The sequence below is a fragment of the Oryzias latipes genome, chromosome 12 (assembly GCF_002234675.1).
Source record: "Oryzias latipes chromosome 12, ASM223467v1".
Lineage (NCBI taxonomy): Eukaryota > Metazoa > Chordata > Actinopteri > Beloniformes > Adrianichthyidae > Oryzias > Oryzias latipes.
Genome location: NC_019870.2, coordinates 26539970 through 26562649, shown reverse-complemented (window position 1 = coordinate 26562649; position 22680 = coordinate 26539970). Strand labels below are relative to the sequence as shown.

The following is a 22680-nucleotide window of genomic DNA, read 5'->3' as shown; positions in this document are numbered from 1 at the left end:
ACTGACTTAACAAAAAAAAAGATTTTTAATGATCTTACCTGAAGCAAATAATTAAGTTAGATCAAAGTATAAAGTTTATCTTTCCAACATCCATATGTGGTCTTATCACCCTCTCACGGTGGAAAAAGTATTATCTGAGCTTCTTCATCCACTAAATCATCTTCAAACGGACACACGCTGCTGCTCTCTGAAAACAAACTAAGCTTCAACTAAACCTGCTCCAAACCAGGTTATGTTCAGAGCATGAGTTGCCATGGTACCTTGACCCTGAAACATACCTCCATTTCTGGAACTGAAAGCTGAGGTTATCAACTTCCTTAGCCTCAAACTTACCGTGGGAGCTAGCATAACCTGATTTCTGGAATACCCCCCTGCTCACCTGATTAATGACAAAATATAACTAATCTTATCAGAATGTGAATATTTGTTTTATTATATTTTAACTAATATTCACAGTAGATTTTAGGCGAAAAAAGAAAAGTCCAATTAAACAACTGATTTTACTCATTTCAATTTGTATTATAAACAAAAGAATACATATTCTTTTACACAGCCCTTACATTCTGTTTCTTCAGCAACTGCTACTGATCCCACATTGTAAACATGATCACAAGTAAAGTTGGCATTTTACTGCCTTTGCAGTGACATCACCCGATGAGGCTGTTCAGGTTTTCAAAAATGTTTTTTTCCCTCTGCGGATCACGATAAGGTGGGATCACCTTATTTCTGTGAATAAAACAGCCTAATTTGATTCACTGCCACACTAGAAGGTCGTGTGATGGGCGGAGTTTAAAAGAGCTGCATATTTTTACGGAGAGTTGGTTCATGTTTCGAGATCTGGGGTGTTAAAAGGAACTCATATTTCTTATGTTAACAACTAATAATTGTATTTGAAGGGTTAAAAACCACAAAACCAAATAATGAAACTATCAAACTTAAAAAAGGGAAAATACTTTATTTTCATTTTGTTGCCAATAAAGACAAAAAAACATTTTCTGTAAAACATTTAACAGTAGAAAGTGGTAATATGCTACATTAACGTTAACACTATTCATCTTAACTTCAGTCATATCTAACAAATCCTAGAAAATTTTAAAAAAAGATAAGATATTCAATTTACAATAAAAGTTGAGAGTACGTCCAGCATCTCCATTCAACAGATAACTTTTATAAACGTGAAAAATGTAACACACCTGAAGCTGTGCCGGGACAACAGAAGAACTCAGCCTATGAGCAGATGGAAAAACACGTCTGGCATTCTGCTTTTCCAGTCAAGTTCTAGAATTCTCTTGAACTAAGACAAACAAGATGGTTAAGACACTAACTTCATGAATCAAACAAGAACAAAATCAGATTAGTTGAACCTGTTTTTGCTGCAGCTGACTGGTGTGTAACCATCAGGAAACAGTGGAAGCTGCCGGCTTTCCCCTGACACAACCGTGCTGAAGGCAGAAATTCAAGTGTGCCCCATCACCAGTGAAAAATGGCTTCAAGAGTCTTAAAGAACAGAGTTTTTATTGACTTTAGTCCTTGTGTTGTTGTTTTTGGGTTCTTCACTCTGGCGGTGAAGGGGTTAACTAGTAGCTGCAGGACTGAGCCAGCAGCTGCTGGTGCTGCAGGCCTGCAGCCAGAGAGTGAGCCATGTGTCTGGAGGTGTGCTTCATGAGCCGGGCCGCTCTGATGGCTCTGCTCAGAGAACTGTCCAAGCGCCGGTCCGCCTCCCAGCACCGCCGGCTCCTCCCCCTCCTGCCATCAGAGCCTTCGGTCCCCCGGGATTCATCTGGGATCTTGGTGGGCAGCAGGAAAACAGGCGAAGAGTACAAGCTGAAAAATGTATAAAAAGGTTTGTTAACGCTGAGAAACCAGAGTTTGGAAGATCGTGTACAGTTCACCAAACTATTGTGTCTCTTTGGATCACTGAAATCAATCTGTGATGATTAGTTTGCCAGGTGAGTTTAATTAAAGGAGAACTACTAAAGAAGGATGAACCACATTAATAAGCAGACCAACTTTTTAACCCTTGTGCTATCTTAGATGACCCCACCCTCACATTGACGTGTTCTCCCTACCATGACAAAGGTGGATAAAGGTGGAAAGATTTCATGTAATCCACGGACACCAGTGAAGATCACAAATCATTGAAGAAAAAAGGTTCAGCGCACTGTCTAGTGGGTCTAGATGACCCAACTCCCAACGTTAAAGTGCCTAGGATAGCACAAGGGTTAAAAGGAATATGGGAAAGATAAAGGATCTCTGCTGTTGAAAAGTATTTAAAATGATTTGGACAAGGTATGAAAATCTTGGATGTTTATCGAAAAATAAAGCGTGATCTTCATACCATTAACCCTTGTGCTATCCTAGGCATGGGGAGGGTAATAGAGTAGTTTGTCCACCCCTGCACTAGACAGTGCGCTGAACCTGTTTTCTTCAATGATTTGTGATCTTCACTGGTCTCCATGGATTACATGAAATCTTTCCACCTTTATCCACCTTTGTCATGGTAGGGAGAACACGTCAATGTAAGGGTGGGGTCAGCTAAGATAGCACAAGGGTTAAGAGATCTGTGGGTGATTTGGAGCACACATAGGTTGGTGCAGATAAAGGCAGAATGAGAAAAGTTTTGCCAGAAAAATACATCGGATTATGAGAACAGCTGCTAAAATACCATTACAAAGCAGCAAGCACACTTTTGAAGCTGCTGGTATCTAGAGTCCCACAAACATCAAGGTGTAGGATCCTCCAGAGGCTTGCAGCCATACATGAACCTTCCATTCAGCCCCTAAACAACACTCACAAGCAGGAAAGGCTGCAGTGGGCCCAGATATCCATAAGGACTCATTTTCTTGTCCACTGTTAATGTTGTGGAACTCTGCTGTGCATAATAATGCGGAACAGTGACTTTGAAGGTTCTTATTTTTGAAAAAATACTGTTTTCTTTAGGATGCTTTTTCAATAACATTTATTATACCATGGTCTGAGTGAATCCTCGATTGTGATTGGCTGCTGGGTGCGGATTAAAAAGTTATAATCTACAGTGATAATGCACGTCTACAAAAGAAGTTCCGGTCACAAAGTTTAAATATTCTGTATCACTGCGCTGGCTTGGCTGGCTTTAAAACAAACTTTTGCTTCATCATCTGGACAAAAACAAGCAGTAAGAGGTGAACGTTCTCTCTGAACTGATGCTTTATTTAACCCATCATGACAATCATATATATATCGCTTTTCTTTGCCGCTGCAGTCAAGGTCGGCGTGTTGTCATGTCCCTTACATATAAACTCTAACGTTTAGTGACTTGAAAATTATGCTGACTGTCATTTGCATTGAGTATTTAGGAAAATCATGAAAAAATATAATTTCCATAATAATTTGGAACAAGCTTATACTAACAGCGTTTACAATAACCCACGATTGGCGCATTCTTGAATGCACCACACAGACCCATAGAGTACAGTACCTAGCATTAGAGGTAGAGGGGGAAATTGAAGGGCGGAGTTGAAGGCGGGGATGGGCAGAGGCCGTATCACGGCTTTCATTTTAAGTTATTCTTTATTTAAACGGTGGATCAGATGAAGTAAATGATGGATTTGTGTATATCTCTATTTCTTGTGCAGTTTTCTATGACTCTTTTGATTGAAATTAATGACAGAAAAATGTGGCTGCTCACAGGAGCTGCGGGGGGGCCACAGATCTGCAGCAGTGCAGCTGGACAGGTGAAGCTCCGATGGATGTACTGCTCGCTGCTCCATCAGGAGACTCTCCTGCTCGGGGATTCGGGGATGAGCGAAGCTCTTCTCTGTGACGGTCTGTAAAAAAAACAACAAAAAAAAGCATTTTGAGGATGTGTTCCTTTCCTGCACTCTGGATTCATGTTTGTGCCAGACGACTGCAGACCTGATGACAGGGAAACGTTGTAGCCTCTCTGAGGGCATCTGAGGCGGTCTCGGGGTCCACACAGATGAAAACAGGAGGGCCACCTCTGCTCTCTGTCTCCACCAAGAGGTCCAGCCGGAGCAGAGATGCCTGTGAAGGCTGATTAAAACAACTCCAGGAGGTCAGGGAGTCGAATTAAACATAAAAGCACTAAAACATGAATCTGCAGTTTTTCTGCTGGGGATAAAGAGGTTCTCACTCTCAGGGCGTCCTCTGAGACTCGACAAACAATGAAGACAAAGATGATGCTGGTCTGTGCCGTCTGCGTCATCGGTTCGGTCACAGGGGATGCTCTTCCCTGAAAAGGAACAAAAAGCATTAAAAGACATTTGGCATTAGCCTGACATGGTTACGTCTGGGTTTGGCTAATCCTCTTAACTTTGTTTTTTGAGACAGAAAACAAAAATCAGGCTGGTGGCTGCTCTTCTCACATGTCTGTGTGGTTTTGCTGTGAACGGCAGCTGTGCGACAGCGGCCTGATGCTGCAGACGTTTGAGTGCGTCTGGATGGGGGAGTCTGAGGCGGCGAGGAGAGCTGCCCGTCTGAGCTCAATGCTGAAAATAATAGCACAACACACATCCATAAAGGCGGCACGTAGTTCAGACCACTAACTGTAGATGAGAACTGGACTGAGTGACCCCTCCCCCCTGGCGTTCCAAACAGGAAGTAACTCGACTCCTTCAAGAATCCCATAGACTTCTATAGAGACATAAACAGCTGTGACATTGTAATGTAAACCATTTTCTATGGATGACGTCAAACTCGCTCGGTCCAGTTGTCAGTCATTGGTCCAGACAAAAACAAACACGTGTTACAGTCTAGATCAAAGCTTTGGGTTTGAACCCTCCAGTTCGTAGCGGAGACTCAATGAATCTCTGGCAGGAATATTTCAATTTGTCATTATTAAACTGATGAGTATGTATTTTCTTTTTTTGCTGAAATAAACTCCTCCTTTCAATATTTCATTGTATTTATTTGTTTCTTTGACTCATTTTGTTTTGCTTTCTTTCATTTTTTTCTTATTCTCAAAAGTTGTGGACCTTACTGAGGCCTTCCAGCATTTATCAGTCCCATCATTTATTTGTTGTTTTGCTTGAATAAAATAAACAAAAGTCATACTATCACAAACACTAACATGCTGTTTTGTTGTCTTTGGACAAAACTGCATTTCTTAAAACCATAAATAGAGGATTTTATAGAGTTCCAGTTAAAATCCTTCTGTATTCTTATGTGTACAGTTATTGAATGCTGATATCGTCACTATTTTTTGTCTTTTTGAGGATTTGGATGTTACGGTTCCTGATCCAGAATTAGAATGGACTCACAGAAGTGGTGATGAGGCTTTCTTCTTAGTCCAGAAGATGATCTCTCCCACGTTTTGGGTCTGAGGTCCTCGTCATCTTCACCCTCATCAGCTGTTTGTCTGACGTGGCTGGACTTTGTTGCAGACCTGAGCAGCAGCAGAACCAACAGAAACAGCAGATTTGAAAAGACTCCAACAAGGTTGGGATCGTCCACTGACTCCGGCTGATCCGACTTTGAACTTTGGAATAAATGTTTGAGCTGTTTAACCGCTGTGGAGCTGTAAACATTCAGCTTCTGACTGAGTCTCCTAGTGAACAGCAGGTTGTCGGACAGACATTGATGCTGTTGTTTCGAAAAAGGCCCTTTGGGCAGGTCTTATGCCGTAAATACATCCAATAATTTCCCTAACACTTTCAAAATGGTTTAAATTTAAAGAAACCCATTTAGATTTTCATGGTGTATATTTTTAAAAAAAGCTCCTTCGTACAAAGCCTTCATTAAGCGTCTGCCCTCCCCAGGTAAATAAACATTAAGCAGAAGCATTTACACAGAAACAGTGGTCAAGGCGAAATAACATTTTGATGCCCCAATCGTTCAGGACAGAGACAACATAACTAACTGGATTATGTTGCAATAAATATTCGTTTAAAGACTGAAAACAATCATGCAATTCCCAAAACATAACCATACACAGTATTTGAAATAACAGGTGTTTAGTTTAACAGACTAAAGACAACTATGGTGTAACTGTCCTGAGCCGTCCTGGTTCATACTGACAACTGTCAGTCCATTAAGGCACCTTTGTGACTTTAAATATGTTTTTATCAACTTCAGTTTGGTGAAGCTTCTTTCTGCAGATGCACAGATGTGACGGCAAATCACAATGTCACCCCCACATTTGGATGTGGGGGTGACATTGTGTATTTTCTTCCAGGAAAAGTATCAACAGGAAAATTGCAAAGTTCTGTTTTGGCCACGGTGGAAAAGACTGCATCGCCGACATTCAGGTCAGCCTGATCCCTGCTGGATGCGCAGTGTGTCCCAGCACGTTTTTAATTCATCATGTAGCAAAGGTTTGAGCTATTTTATACATATATTTTAGTTTTAGTTGAATTTGTGGTGTGCCAAACTGTTAAAAAAACAACAATTGGGGCGGTTTGTAGTGCTCTCCAGCAGATGGCCCCCTGGGCAATGGCCAAGGCGGCCTACGTCCAGGGCCGGCCCGACACACGTCATACCTGGTGGGAGGCGCTGAGACGTTCAGATGACAGCAGTTGTGCGTTTGAGGAGCTGCTCTGTCAGAGTGGGACGGCCTCTGGCTCCTCATGCAGCTCTCCACTCTGTCCCTCAGTCTGCTCACCTCCGCCTGCAGCGTCTGGATCGCAGCGCTGACAAACACACAAACGGCTGCTCAAGGAACTTTACATCGCAGCGAGATGCCAGTCAAGTCCAAAGCAGTGTGAATAATAACACAAACAATCGAGTCCATCATCACAACAGCAGTTGATTCTGGAATAAACTAAATAATATTTGAACTTTTTCTTTTTTTTGTTTATCATCGATGTATTTACTGCATCCCAGTTTTTTTTTAGTGTTAACTGCATGCTGCTTCTGTTTGTGCAGTGGTTGCCATGACAGCCGCTCACTCACTCTGCAACCTGGCTGGAGCTCTTGGCTCTCAGAGGGTCGCCGTGGTGACGCAGGGTGGTGCTGGAGGAGCCTGAGGGGGGTGTGTGGAGGGAGTTCAGGGTTCCTGTGTTGCTCTGATCCAATTCCGATTCAGACTCGGCTGTGAATATGGAAAAATGTGCAGAATGGTTTCACCCTTGGGGCTCAAAACTGCTGAAGCAAGAAAAAAACTCACCACTGTCACTGCCGGGAACCGGACCACTGGATCCACGGCCTGCTCTGCTGGGTTCTCCCTCTCTGACCCTGTTCTGCTGTGAACAGGTGCGCCTCCTCTGACCCGATCTGGTCCTTTTTTCCCGCAGGTCCCCTCTGGGCTTCTGAACCACCCGACTGAACGAAGTGGAGGAAACGTGAGCTGCAGCAGCTGGACCTGGCTGACACCGTTCTGGATTTTCCTCCTCTGCTGAAACTCTGTGGCACAACAGCAAATGTTCAAAGGCAGAAAAAACATCTTTTTGGAGAAAACTGCAACAATGAAGACATCATGCCTCTCTGTGGCCCTCTGGTGGACAGAGCAGGGAGCTTCAGCAGGAGCGAGGCGGCTGCTCTCTGAGCCCACGAACCCGCTGTCGGTCTCTGGAGAGACGACCCCATCCTGTGAGACAAAACGGGGACCCAGATTCCTCAGTTATACATGTATGGTGTTGTTTCACAAAAAAGATTCCTATTTATTACTTCAAAGAAAAATATACTTTTTATCATGCAGTTAGTTCAGAAATGTAACTTTATATTTTAATATACGCAGTAAATAATCACTGTATGCAAATTCATTTATGGGTCCTGGAAAAGATAAAGCTATAAAAATTGTTTAACTTGAGTCAAAATGAACAGATTTTGACTGGTTGGTTTCTTAAGTTTTAGTTATGTCGGGCCAGTAGAGGCTCATAGAGAGGAGCAGCTGCATCTTAAGGGGAGCACTGGTGTGTTTTGCAGTTCCCTTGAGGCTTGTCCAGCCATCTCAAGGGACATCTTTGAAAATGGAACGTACCATTGTTGTTTGTGGTAACTGTATCTTGAATTTTTTGTAGGAATTAATGTAAGTCACATGCACTTATGACATCTGGGTGATGCTGTCGTACGGTGCCCCTTACGCTTTACTCTAATAATTATTTTGGTGCGAGTCCTGATCACGCACAAATGCTGCACGTTGTGTGTGTGTGCTGGTTATACGTAACGGCTCGTAGGACATCCACACAAACTGCTCAAATGAAGACATTCTGTCAGTCTGCATGCACGGAGCATGTGAGCAGCACTAATGATAGTTAAGAAAAACAATAGAATAAACGTTCTTACCCTTACTTGTCATAATTAGTGTTTTCTATGACCTGTCACGCGCAGCACACCTCCAGTAAAAATGTGAACCAAATCTTTTGCTCTACTGATTCACTGAGAATTCTCCTACATGCACCACGTTCTTCAGCCATTTAGAACAGCTGTGAACATCTGAACTGCAGACCTGTGCGACGGGTCTCCTGGGGGCCCCGCTAGCCTTCGAGCTCCTGTTTTCCGGCGGCTCCACGTCCACCATGCTGCTCGAGCTGCTGCTGTGGGACTCCGGCCTCCTGACGTGACGGCCCAGAGGAACCGGGAGCTTTGAGGCCTGGCTGCATCCTGGAAGGCTGGACCCGGGACTGTGGCGTCTTCCTGCGCCGCCGTCGTGATCCTGATGATCTGAAGTTGGTCTGTCAACAGAAAAGAACTGAAGTTCAATGAGGGAAAAAAAACAAAACCCTCTATTTACAGCAGTTTTATCAACCCAGAAGATTAAAAAAGGACTGAAATGTGTCAGTAAAGTCAGTCAGTGCTGTTTTCATCACTGAGTTAAACCTACAAAGAACAGCAGTGATCCTTATTAAAGGTTAGAAACAGAACTCCTAAAATCAAATTTAAATCAAACTTTATTTTGACAACAAAAACCATTCAATAAAATATTAAGATACATTACATGCATTAATTTTCTATTCCCTTTTGGGGTCACGGGGCTGCCAGAGCCTATCCTGGTCACTTGTGGGCGAAGGCAGGGGACACCCTGGACAGGTCGCCAGTCTGTCGCAGGGTAGAATGTCCACAATCACACACCCATTCACACTCACACCTATGGACAATTTAGAGTTGCCAATTACCCTATGAAGCATGTTTTTGGAGGGTGGGAGGAAGCCGGAGATCCCGGAGAGAACCCACGCATGCACGGGGAGAACATGTGAACTCCACCCAGAAAGGTCCCCCACTGATGTTCTGGTTCAGGTCCCCCAGCCAGGACTTGAACTGGGGGCCTTCTTGCTGTGGGGCAAGAGCGCTAACCACTGCGCCACCATGCAGCCACATTACATGCATAAAAGTAATAATTATGAAGTTTAACTTAGTTAAAAGCTAAACTAAAAGAGTGAGTTTGTTTTGATCTCGAGACCTCAGACCTTCACGATCGCAGGAGGAGGCTTCTTCATGCTTTTTGTTCTGACCTGCACCTGAGGCCTGAGGGTCACAGGTGTAGCTCTGACTTTTTGTTCAGCTTCATGCTTCTTACTGTACTTCTTTTTTATGGGAGTGAGGAGTTGAGTGAAGAAACAGAAGCTTTTTCTCTGCTGCTGTTCGGACGAACCCCCGTGAGTCGGCTTTCTGTCTTCGTCCTTCAGCTCCTCCGGCTCGCTGCTCTGCTTCCACGCCTCCACGCTGCAGGCCAGTTTTGAAGGCAGCAGAGAGGGGGTCTTCTTCAGGACAGCCCCCATGGCTGTCAGACATAAGGAGGAGAAAAACAGAAGACCACAAATCTCATTTTGTGACCCAAAAATGAGTGGGGGTTGTAACAGATTCACAGAAAATACAACGGTCACTCACCAATCCCTTGGCTTTGGGAAGTCCTGGATCATGAACTGCTGTTCATCAACCCAAGGTCTCGGGTACGGAGAACTGAGAGTTTCTTCACCACCCACTTCCTTGTGTTCTCTCAGTTTGCTGGCTGCGCCCCCCACCTCTTTGGTTGCTTCAGCTCGATGAACCCCAAAGCCATCAGACGGACTCTGAAGGAAGGAACAAGAAAAAAATCTCTGCTGGAGAATGAAATAGAATTGTTAGATCTGTGGTTCTTTAAAAGGTAAAGGTCAACTAGAACCGTATGCTTGGGATCACCTCCACCCTCTTCTCCTCCAGATGCCTAAGACATTTTTTCTGCGCATTTAAACTGTTTAAATGTCCCAACAAGGCTCAAGTAGGTCAGTAAGTTCAGCATAATAAAAACAGACTCGTAAGAAAAATGGAACCCATTTAAGAGTTAATTACTCCCACATTACTTTTTCATCCATCCATTCATCCATCCATCCATCTTCTTCCACTTCTCCGGGATCAAGTCAAGAAGGCATCCTCTGGGGGGACCCCAGTGAAGCGTCCAGGAGGCATCCGGACCAGATACCTGAGAGATGCCACCTCAACTGGCTCCTCTGGATGTGGAGGAGAGGTGGTTCTACTCCGAGCCCTATGCGGATGACCAAGCTCCTCCCCCTATCTCTAAGGGAGAGCCCAGCCACCCTACGGAGGACGCTCATTTGGGCTGCTTATATCCGGGACCTCGTTCTTTCGGTCACAACCTAGAGCTTATGACCATAGGTGAGTATTGGCATGAAGATCAACTGGCAAATTGAGAGCTTTGTTTTCTGGCTCAGCTCTCTCTTTACCACAACGAACCAGTCGGACGCTGCTCTAGTCGGCCTGTCAATCTCACGCTTCAATCTGTCCTCACTTGTGAACAAGGTACCCCAAGATACTTAAACTCCTCCGGTCAAGAACCATGGCCTCACACTTTGTGGTGCTGACCCTCATTCCAGCTGCTTCACATTCCGCCACAAACCGCCCCAAATGCACGCTGGAGGTCCCGGCTATTTTTATATGAAAAAATATAGAAGGGAGGCATGGATATTAATGTTTTTTGAGGCATGGATCTTGTATATTGTTATAACAAAGTTTAAAAGTTAAAATCAGGTTTTCATGTCTTCATCTTTGGTCATCCACTGGCATATTAACACTGAATCCATCATCACTGATGGAAGCAGGATTCTGTAAATGAAGCCTGAAGCCTGACGGCCATGTTGACCAGAGTTTATTCCACCCACATCAACAACCGGAGCTGAGGCTTGGATTAACCGCACAAGCGGAGAGCGTTCTGGCATTGACCGACCAAGAGTCAACAGAGCAACCAGAAAGTCTTGTGTGTGTCTTCATGTGTCAGCAGGGAGCGCTGTGCAGGTGTGTATTGGGGTTTTATGTGCTTTTATCTGCCCGAGAAGAAGCTGTCTGGTTTTTCCACAAACTTCTGCACTAAGAGACGTGTGAGTGAAGTGGGAGAGCAGTCATGGTCATTCCTTCAAACCCTCATCGTCTCCACGTTTCCCTCCTGGGAACAAACTGCAGTGGGATCAGGGAACACTTCTGCTTCACATTCGGAACACAAAGCTGCTGCCGGTACCTGTGGAGTCGGGGTCTCCGCCCTCTCAGAGCCGTGCGAGTGTTCCACCTGCTCCCTCAGCTCCTCCAGGTGAAGCTCACACTGAAAAATCAGCCCTTCCAACTCGCTTCAGCAAAAACCAAAGATGCAAAACAGTGCTGAATGACTCAAAGTCAGCTGATGGTTTTTAAGTCTGGATGATGGTCTTACCGCTCCGGGTCTAAGGGGCAGATTTCTGCTCCGCTCCGCTGCAGCCGTTTGTGTTCATCCAACGCTAAAAGGTATCCACTCTCCAGAGAGTTCAGGCCTTCAGCTAGCTGGCAGAAGCCCTGAGGAACATCAGCAGAGGGTGATGACGGAGCTGTGGAAATGTTAAAGACACACACCAGATTTCTCACCTTTGCTTCTTCTGCAGGTTTGAGTTTTCCCCTCTTCAGGAGATTCTCAAAGGTTTGCAGCTAAAAGAGGGTGATCAGGGATTAATGTAGAGCTTTGAGCAGAGTCCAGCCGCTCTGCATGAAGGTTGAAAGGGTGGGATCGCTCTCTTACCTGCTGGAGGAACTTCTCAGTCTGGCTAAAGAGGGAACCGGCGAGCTGCTGAGGTTCTGCTTTTCTGCTGAGAGGCCGGCCGTCTGAACCCTCTGCTGCGTGGACACGGGTCAAAGAAAAACAGAAGACATTAAGGTTAAAATCTGAGTCCCACTCCATCCTCTCTTGATCTATTGTCAAAGCGTTCCCAGTGATCTTTTAACTATGATTATGCTGATTTCAGCCCAAAATTTAAAACTGCGTCGTTTTCTAGGACATAGTTCCTGCAGAGCGGCAGGAGAAATTCTCCTCTGTTGGCACGAAGCAACCCCGCCCCCACTTCCCATTCCCCATTGGTGAGAGCTAAAAGAAGACATCTTAGGCCAGCCCAGTGTATTTTTCTACATCACAAATAAGCTCTTAATCAAAGCCTATTTCTCTGTCTGCTCCTGATTCACAACGATTTGATAAAGAAATACTCAGGAATTAACTTTTTATTTAATTTTCTTGAAACGTGTCCTCAATCATTGGAAAAAGGTCACAAGAACATGTACAAAAAAACACAATTCTCATCGGTTTTTAAGTAGAGAGAGAGTGAAAAGTCGAACCCTGATGACTGCGACAGCAGTAAGGAGAGATGAGCTGAGCCCCAGAAAAATCCAGGTTTAGGAGTTTTGAAGCAACATTGTTTGGTCCTGAAGGTAGAAAGCGGCCTGCTTTTGGAGGGTCAGCATACAGATTCACCTGGAGGTCAGAAAAAAGCAAACAGGTTTGACATCTTAATCCTGCTGACTCGAACTGAATTTGGAAGATTTTACTTTCTTTTCTGAGCAGACAGTTTGCTTTTTTTTCCTGTTTGTATTTTCATATGGCAGCATAAAATGTAAATGTGAGCATTTAACACGAGTGCTCATAACCTGAGCACTGATCAGGACTCATGAAATAGATATGTGACTCCATAAAATAATAATAAATAATAATAAAATCATAAAAGAAATGATCAAAGTTGACCAAAAAATAAAGTGAAACAGCACAATAACAAAAAAGACATTTTGTGAAAAATGCCAGAGCCGGGTCTTGAACCAGCGAGCTTCTGCACCACAGAAATAAGCAAAGGTTTTCAAGGATCCCTCATGTATTTCAATGGAGGCAAAAATCCTGCAAATCCTGGAATATCTTGAAAAGTTCAAGGGTTAAAAAAAACAAAACTCATAACTGGAAAAGGCTGAAAGAGCTGAACATTATAATAGTTGCTGGATGGTTAAAAAAAAGCTGAAAATTTGTAGAAGGAGTTAAGCAGCTAAAAATGGCAGAAGAGACTATAAAAAAGAAAGAGAAACAGGAAAACAATGGGTTGAAAGCTTTGCAGCATTCAACCAATAACAGCTAAGGCTTCTTATGCTGAAAAACACAAAAAGTAAAACCTTCAAGCTTAGGTTTAAACCAACAGATCATTAAAGCTGTTTGCTTCTGACTCAGTTCTACAGCTTTCTGCAGATCTTAAAGTTCTGCTTACAACCCTAAAGCAGCTCTGACAGGTGATTACGTCCAACACCAAACCAGCAGCAGCAGCAGCTTTAAAGCAGTTCTGTGACCTAATAACTGCAGCCTGCATAAAGCCCCAAAACAGCTGCAGATCTTCCTCTGAATGAATAAACCCAGGACAGGATGAAGGGATGAAGTGAGGCTGGATGTCCGCAGATATGACCTTGGCTTCCAGGCGCAGACGATCGATGGTGTTCTCGGCCTCGGCGTACTTAGTCAGCAGTCTGTCGTGTTCGTCCTGCAGCCGGAGGAAACAAGACAAACGGTGAGGAGGAGCAGCTGCCCCAACAGCTGCAGTACTCTGATTATTTTCCTAAAAACTTGAGAAAAAAAACTGATTTAAATGCATTTGAGCCTAACTTTTACAGTCTCTCATCCTCTCAATCTCAGCTGTTTCTTATTTGGCTCAGACTTTTAATGAAACTCTTCCTCATCATGCTACGGTCTGCAGCGCGCTGAAGCAGCAGAGACTCAGAGCAGGGAGCTTGTGCCCCCCCCCAGCACATCTTCTACGTCACAAATAAACTCTTTTTCAAACAGCGTTTTTGAAACTGCTCCTGATTCACAACAATATGAATAAAGAAACACTCAGAAATGCATTTTTAAGCTGAATTTTTTATACACAGTATGTCCTCCATCCTGCGACAGACTGGCGACCTGCCCAGGATGCCCCCTGCCTTCGCACACAAGTGGCCGGGATAGGCTCCAGCAGCCCCGTGACCCTGAACGGGTTTAGAAGATGAATGAATGAATAAATGAAGGAATGTTGTCCATCATCAGAAAAATGCCACAAGAACATGTTAAAAAGACCTTTTTCATCAGAGTGGGTCTTTAAGAAAAGATTTGATTTTTGAATCAATCGGATGATAAATGGTTCCTAAAACCTTTTCCACAACAGATTTAGCTCTGCCTGACTTAAATCTGAGTATTTATTTTAGATCCATGTTGGTACAAAGAATTGGACAAAAATGTTTCCACTATAGTGAAGTAAGTTGTTTGTTCAGACTAAAAAGCAGAGTGTTCCTGTCTCTGAGCACCTGGAGCTGTTCCAGCAGAGCGGACGCCTGCAGCCTGCACCTGAAGTCGGGGGGGACGGTGGTGCTCACAGCCGGGGATCCGTTACCATCTGGGGGGGTGCAGGGACCAGCCGGGCTGTTCAGTAAGACTTCTTTAACGATTTCAGCTGGAGATTTGAACATTAACGGAGGCTCGGGCGAGGCTGATGTCCTCCTCAAGGCTTTTCTGCTCCTCGGGGGCTTATAGACACTTTTGGGGAAACAGACTCTGGGCTCCACCTTGGAGAGGTCTGGTGTGGGATAATACAGAGATCCTTTTCTGGAACTGGACAGTGACAGAATATGAACAACGTGGCTGAACGGTAGCTGTTTCTGGGTCTCAGAACGAGGCTCACCTGGATTCAGCAGCAGCCTCTGTTGGCTTCCGCTGTTTGGATCCGGAGTCGGTCTCGAACGGGCTGAAGGCTCGGAGGGTCTTAGAGAGTCTGGTGTTGGGACCGTGAGGTCTCGGCTTGCAGGGTGACGAGGTCTGCAGTGCCCTGACCTCCTCCTGCTTTGCTGCCGTTTCTCTAGAGCTGCTGCTGAAGCTGCAGCTTGGATCTGCTGCGGCGTGTTCAGAAGAGGATGCTGCTGGCCGTGGTGAAGCCCCAGCCACCTCTGAGTCCGACTTGAGGCTCGAATCGCTGATGCTGGACTCAGGACACGGCTCTGCTGCGATTCCTGGGACTGCAGCAAATTCCTCAGCAGAGAAATGGAGGAGGCGGGTCCAAAGCAAGTCTGTGGCGGGGGATTGGGAGACTCCACTGAGAGGATGCTCCTCTCTATTCCTGCTCCTCCTCTGTTCGCCTTCTCTGTTGGTCCACACCTCTGTACGAATCACCAAGTCATCATCTGATTAAAAACAACATTAGTATAAGAAAAAAGCTTTTCCTCTCAGCAAAGATCAGCTGAGTGAACGACAGCCTTTTATCAATTAATGTGCTCAGTATTGATGCTTTAGTTTCTTCCTTCAATTAAAGTTTGCAGATTTATTTCAAGTGTAAGTAGGATGAAATCCCTTAAAGTCCCGCTCAAATCGCCTTTTGGTCTATTTTCAAAGTGTTCCCAGTGGTCTTTTAAATAGGATTATGCCGCTTTGAAAACAGGACAAAATCTCTGCAGAGCGGCAGGACTCCATCAGAAACTCATCTCTGAGTTGTGGGCAGGACTTTAGGCATGGAGCATACCCCCCCCCCCATTGATGAGAGCTTTCTGTTTCCCTTCTGTCCCTCTAACTGACAGCCTCTGTCAGCTCAGAAAACAACGTATATTCTGTGTCACAAACACGATCTTCTTAAGCTGTTTTTTTTCCCGTTTGCTTCTGATTCACCACGATTTGAATACAGAAATCCTCAGAAATGCAATTTGAAGCTTAACTTTCTTTTTGTCCTCCATCATGAGAAAAACAGCATGAACATGTTAAAAACACCATTTTCCTTGGAGTGGGTGTTAAATTCACGTGAATGAAGGTTTTAGGACGCTCATAGACCAACAACATCCTTTATGTTTCACAACATTTTTTCTTGTTTTTGAGACTCTGCGGTTCTGTCTGTGGGGAAAGTGGCTCACTGGTTTTTAAGAAAACAAAAACGCCTAAATCCTTTGGATGAACAAAATCAAATGTAGCTCACGTGACGGCTGAAGATCCTCCTCTGCTGGTTCTGGGTCAGCGGGTGACGGCGTTCCCCACACAGCCTCTGGCAGCCCGATGATGCCATTCACGTCCATGTGGCCCACAAAGTCATCCTCTCTCTGAGCCTGCTCTTCATCCTCTTCCTCCCACGCATCCTCGGTGCTGCTGGGTGAGGCGCGTAAAGGAGCAGGGGTCCAAAAGGAGACCCCCGCCGTGGTCTTTGCTCTTCCTTCCATATGCCTTTCTTCCAGAAGCAGCCTCTTCGTCTCAGCAAGGCCCAGGAAGTGTGTGCATCTTCTCCAGCTCTGAAGTGAGGAAGACTTTGGAAGTGTTGGCAGATGATGCTGAACTGCTGCTGGGACGTCCCACAGCCATGGGGGCTTCTCTGCTGGGCAGGAGAACAGAATCTGAATGAGAAAAGAGGTCTGTTTTTTTAAATAATAAACAAGCTTAAGAACTGATAAAAAAAAGAAATAAACAAGTGAAGTAAGTAAAATCCTGAATACATTTATTTAACTTAAAATTACTGATGGATAAAATATCAAAACAGTAAATCATTTTATTAGAAGATCATCTGCATAATTTGTATCATTTTTCTAATCAAAGTGAGTTTTGCTTGATTTTAACAGATGAAATCAAAGTTGTCAGTAACATTTGTTAGAACAGATGTGAATTACAGCATTTTTGCATTTTAAGGAGGAGCTTTACAGTCATTGAAGCTTTTTTCCAGTGAAAGCTATTTAATTAGCACTGCAAACACCGTCACAATAAACTCTGGCTAATCTTGATAAACTTGGTTTTATGTCAGTCTGAACATAACCTTTTTAAATCTATCAAACAAATAATCAATGTGATGATGGGGATGAAAATAAGGATTTCTGGCTTTTAACGTCATCTTCGATCATCCATCCATCAATCGGACCCGGGTCAGGGGGTCGCAGGCTAAACAGAGATGCCCTGATCTCCCCTCTCAGCAGAAACGTCCTGCAGCTTTGCCATGGGAACTCCAAGCCACTCCCAGCCCAGCTAAACGGGGGGAAGACTGCACGTGAAGGGGCTTTCCCCCAGTGGGACACCCCTGGAAAACCTCCTCAGGGCATGTTTCCCGTTTTACCTCACAATCTTAACGGACAGAATTTCTAGGAGCAGCCAAGGACCAAAGGGAGTCCGGTTTGGGAACCAGGTTTGATTTCATCCCTGCTTTTTACAGATGATGCTGTTCCGTCGACCTTTAATGAGCATTTGAGCGCTTTGCAGATGAGCGGGAAGCTGCAAGAAGCAGAACCAGCACCTCCAAGTCCTCTGCTAGAAAAAGGTGGTTTGTCCTCTGCTTCAGGAGAATAAGAGCGGTTTTAGTCTCAGCCACATGACGCTGGATTTGCTCCACACCTTCCAGAGTGATTGAAGGTTCGTGGGGGTTCCCCCGCCCAGCCCACACGTGCTTTCTAGATTTGGAGAAAGCGTTTAATTACGCCCTTACAGCATTCTGTAGGAGGTGCTCTGGAATTAAAGTACCCCTGTCAGGACGGTCCCACCTCTGTACAACCAGAACAGGAACTTGGTTTATAGTAGGTTGAACCTGCTCCCAGTGCATTGTGGGAGGGATGCCCCTCATCCACAAAAGAGACATAATCATTGATCTGTTATCAAAGGCCAAACAGATAATGTTTCTTCCTGTTCAACATGAGAAAAATATTTTTTTTCCATGTTTTTATTTTTATTTTCAAGCAAACTTGCATGTTTTCTCTTCTAAACCTGCCATTCACTAAAGTCTACATAAACATTAAAGCATAAATATTAAAGCACTGCTACTTTGAGAGACGCCTTTGCTTTGAACAAATCAGGAAAAGCTTTCTTCATCCTGCAGAGGTTGGAAGACGTTTCGCTGAAAAGCTCATTCAAAGTCAAAAAGTGCTTTAAAGTTTATCCACGAGGCTTCTAGAGATGAAACCTTTATTATTATGATAAAGTCGTAACATGAAATGTAACATATCAGTTCAAGACAGAAACCAGGTTAACTTAGCATTGAGTTTCTGACATGTTGTTACCCTTTAAGGAGAAAGGCTGCATTAAACCGAATGCCTCCAGCTTCACCATAGCAACTGTTCAAAGTGCATTTGAGCATCAATAGGTGGAGCTGAGAAAACTATGAATTTAAACTGGAATAGTCAATCATTTCTTTATTTTACTTTTTTTTAAGCGAGAAAACAAAAGCCAACCCAACCACAGAACACTTCTGCACACGCCGTTGCCATGAAAAAGGCATCAGCGACTCACCTGTTGCTGTGCTCCCGCCTCTGTCCCGGGAGAGTTTTGGATTGATGTCAGATGGAGGGGTGGGACTGAGCTGTGTAATCCCTCACAGGGGGGGCTGCTCAGATCATTGTGTACAGCGTTAGGGCACACCAGCTCCTGGTGACACACAGACAACAGGCATATGATCAGACTGCCATGAGTCCATGATGGGCAGGTGATGCCAAGTCCGTTTTTTTTTATTGGAATTTGCTCACTTACAAGATGAACTGAACATCTTTTGATCTATTTTCAAAGCGCTCCCAGTCGTCTTTGAAAATAGATTCGGTTTATGTCACAGCTTTTTTAAACGGCGATCTCCTGATTTAACCCAATTTGAAAAAAGAAATATTCAGAAATGTGGTTTAATCTTAAACTATTTTATGACACAAAAGCTAAAAGAACATGTTATACACATGGAGTGAGTCCTTAAAGCTTGTTATTTTGTTTGATTTGATTTATTAGTTCATTTCAAGCATTGCACACAATACAACAAAATCACACAGATAAATCCAACTCATTACAGAAATGATTAAATTCATTTGTTTAAAAAAAGCGAAAATTGCTTTTTTTCCCTTTTGTTGTAATTTTCACAGCTTTGTTTTACTGCCAGGTACATTTTTGTTAAGTTTAAATTCTATTTATCTGAATTGGAAGTAAACAGAGAGAAAGAGATGAGCAGAAGCATCAGTTTAGGTGACAGTTAATCTCCTTAGGAGTCACCAGCACAGCTTAGGACACTGGACTTATCCTGGCAGTCCTGATGGAGGAAATATTGGCGTTTTACTTTTTCAGTTTTTCACGACAAATAAAGTCCTGCCTCCCTTGTGAAAAAACGGAATCCTTCAAAACTATCAAACCAAATAACAATAAAGCAGAGAAAAGCGTGATCCAGGCCTGAAAATCACCACACAGGATGCGTGCATGCAAACCGCAGCAGAACCGCACAAACAACAACAACTCTGCATGAATTGAGTCGCAGCTCACAAACTTGGTTGCAGAGCAGAAGTCTGATTCCTCCTGCGCCCCGGGGTCACCATGGCAACCCGCCACAACAAACTGTGTGATTGTGTCAAACACAGAAAACTTTTACTTTTCTTACAACAGTGCATTTTAAAAACACCTTCTAAGTTCATTTCCCACTTCTCTGGTGTACAGAGAAACTTAAAAATAAACGACCGCTAAACGACATTTGCAGCTTCAATGACAGTAAACGTTCTCACAACTTCATGCTTACATGTCAATCAAAAGTCAGAAACACCGCGTGGGACAAACAGCATCACCTGCAGGCTCGCACCTTTCAGCAGAAACCCTAAATGCGTCCATTTCTCCTCCAAAGCGGCGCTCCTGCTCAGAACTATCAGTCCTCGGAGCGTGGCACTGATTTAGCTGGGAGGCTGGGAAGCAGTAACGAAGGAAGAAGCTCGTGGTTAATTAAACCCTGAGGATGTATTTCAGGCATCTTTTTGACCTCATACACTCACGCAATTCATATTTTCGTTCAAATATTTGCAGAAACTCTTACCTATTCTAACAGTTAACTTAATATACACGGAGTTTGTAAAGTGTATCTGAGTGGGTTACACATGCCTGACAGGCAAAATTGAGGTCAAACTAGTGTTTCATCGACTCACTTAAATCCAAAATCTACGAGGTGATTGGCTAATAAGGGAAAAAGTGGGCGGAAATTAGCCACAGATGACCAATGGTCACTCAGAGGTCCGAGAGAGGACTTTTTATGTATGTATGTATGTATGTATGTATGTATGTATGTATGTATGTATGTATGTATGTATGTATGTATGTATGTATGTTTGTATGTATGTATGTATGTATGTATGTATGTATGTATGTATGTATGTATGTTTGTATGTATGTATGTATGTTTGTATGTATGTATGTATAACTCCTTTACTCCTTTCCCCTTGTTATTGTGTTGGGAGTAGTTTGACTAGTAAAACACAAAACAGGGATATAAAAATATCTTGCTTTATAGTAATAAAAAAATAATAATACACCAAACGCCTCAATATTTGATCTCACAAATATTTAAAAGGATTATAACACTAGTCGCCCTTTTTCTGTCAGTTAAAATTTCATGTCCGATGTAGGCCTAATAATAAAAAAAATATATCATTGTATATGGTTTTTTTTAAATGCTTTGTATTAAATAAACAAAAATAAAATGTCTTATTTATTTCCTCCCAGATTTGTTCACTTAATAAAATGTATATAAAAAGTGTATACAGTACAGACCAAAAGTTTGGACGCACCTTCACATTCAAAGAGTTTTCTTTATTTTCATGACTATGAAAATTGCAGATTCACACTGAAGGCATCAAAACTATGAATTAACACATGTGGAATTATATACATAAAAAAAGTGTGAAACAACTGAAAATATGTCATATTGTAGATTCTTCATAGTAGCCACCTTTTGCTTTGATTGCTGCGTTACACACTCTTGGCATTCTGTTGATGAGCTTCTAGAGGTAGTCACCTGGAATTGTCTTCCAACAGTCTTGAAGGAGTTCCCAGAATGCTTAGCACTTGTTGGCCCTTTTTTCTTCACTCTGCGGTCCAGCTCACCCCAAACCATCTGGATTGGGTTCAGGTCCGGTGACTGTGGAGGCCAGATCATCTGGTGCAGCCCCCCATCACTCTCCCTCTTGGTCAAATAGCCCCTTACACAGCCTGGAGGTGTGTTTGGGGTCATTGTCCTGTTGAAAAAGAAATGATGCTCCAACTAAACACAAACCGGATGGAATAGAAGCCGCTGCAAGATGCTGTGGTAGCCATGCTGGTTCAGTGTGCCTTCAATTTGGAATAAATCCCCCACAGGGTCACCAGCAAAGCACCCCCACATCATCACACCTCCTCCTCCATGCTTCACGGTGGGAACCAGGCATGTAGAGTCCATCCGTTCACCTTTACTGCGTCGCACAAAGACGCAGTGGTTGGAACTAAAAATCTCCCATTTGGACTCATCAGACCAAAGCACAGATTTCCACTGGTCTAATGTCCATTCCTTGTGTTCTTCAGCCCAAACAAGTCTCTTCTGCTTGTTGTCTTTCTTTAACAGTGGTTTACTAGCAGATATTCTACCATGAAGTCCTGATTCACACAGTCTCCTTTGAACAGTTGTTGTAGAGATGTGTCTGCTGCTAGAACTCTGTGTGCCATTGACCTGCTCTCTAATCTGACCTGCTGTTAACCTGCCATTTCTGAGGCTGCTGACTCGGATGAACTTATCCTCTGCAGCAGAGGTGACTCTTGGTCTTCCTTTCCTGGGGAGGTCCACATGTGAGCCAGTTTCTTTGTAGCGCTTGATGGTTTTTGTGACTTTACTGGGGACACTTTCAAAGTTTTCCCAATTTTTGGGACTGACTGACCTTCATTTCTTAAAGTAATGACGGCCACTTGTTTTTCTGTACTTACCTGCTTTTTTCTTGCCATAATACAAATTCTAACAATCTATTCAGTAGGGGTGTGCCAAAATATCGATATGGTGACATATCACGATATTTAGTCCCGTAATGGATTCTCATTGCGTCTTCTTCAAGTATCGACCTTTTATTTACGTTTGAAGACCCTCTAAAACGTTATATTAATCATCATTTGGTAAGACGATTCTTCGGAGGGTCGATTGGGGGCACTCGTTGTGAGATTTGCTGTCGCGGAGGGACAAAGAAGAAAACACATTCAAGCAAAAATGGCAGACGGTTAAAACAAGGTAAATAGCGAGAGCAGCAAGTTAAAAGACGCACCGGCAGCATTGAAGCTGCATCAACGGAGTTGTGTGAGAAAGCCGTGGCTGTTGCTGGCCTGAAGCTGACACGGATTCCTTTTTCCAGGCGAAGCTACCACCGTCTTCTGCGAGAGCAGAGGCAATAACAAACTGTTCAAATGTACAAGGGGCTCCGTTTCTGCAGCGAGGTGGAGAACGAGGGAGTTCGGTTTTTATTGAATGCATTAGAGCCACTTTGACGTTCCCTCTCGGAAATACTGAAAAAATTATCCCTGCACTGTACAGCCGGACCAGAGCTATGGTTGAGATGGAAACAGCAGAAAGAGGGGCATCCATCCTTTAGACCCCCCCCCCCCCTTCTCCTCAAAAGGTAGACGAGCGGCGTCTTGACGCTAAAAAGCCTGTGGTTCTAAAGAAAAACATGAACATATAAACATACATCACATGCAGCTTTTCCCCAAATGATTTGTTCAGAGAGATGTTTACTTTGAGATGCACTTTAAGTTCATGGATTTTA

At 43.7% G+C, this 22680-nt stretch overlaps 1 protein-coding gene across 10 annotated transcripts; it reads right to left on the bottom strand.

The window, feature by feature from the left end:
- Nucleotides 1-1493: 1493 nt before the first annotated feature.
- On the bottom strand, nt 1494-19831 carry akna (AT-hook transcription factor). 10 transcript variants are annotated; one of them, XM_020707873.2, is made up of 24 exons: nt 19699-19831; nt 18401-18535; nt 16122-16530; nt 14847-15342; nt 14473-14776; nt 13599-13673; nt 12499-12634; nt 11912-12006; nt 11761-11820; nt 11573-11691; nt 11384-11489; nt 9763-9944; nt 9527-9655; nt 8384-8609; nt 7416-7522; nt 7103-7338; nt 6889-7027; nt 6477-6626; nt 5259-5383; nt 4365-4487; nt 4133-4231; nt 3895-4032; nt 3668-3806; nt 1494-1824 (listed from the first exon to the last, which is right to left on the bottom strand). In XM_020707873.2, the coding sequence occupies exons 3-24, from the start codon at nt 16357-16359 to the stop codon at nt 1578-1580; spliced, it is 3669 nt and encodes a 1222-aa protein (XP_020563532.1). In that variant the 5' UTR covers nt 16360-16530; nt 18401-18535; nt 19699-19831; the 3' UTR covers nt 1494-1577. The 10 variants fall into 10 exon arrangements, with proteins under 10 accessions (XP_020563532.1, XP_023816817.1, XP_023816822.1 ...); XM_023961049.1 differs by having other exon boundaries at nt 16122-16508; XM_023961054.1 differs by having other exon boundaries at nt 14847-15318; nt 16122-16508.
- Between the last annotated feature and the right edge of the window lie 2849 nt (nt 19832-22680).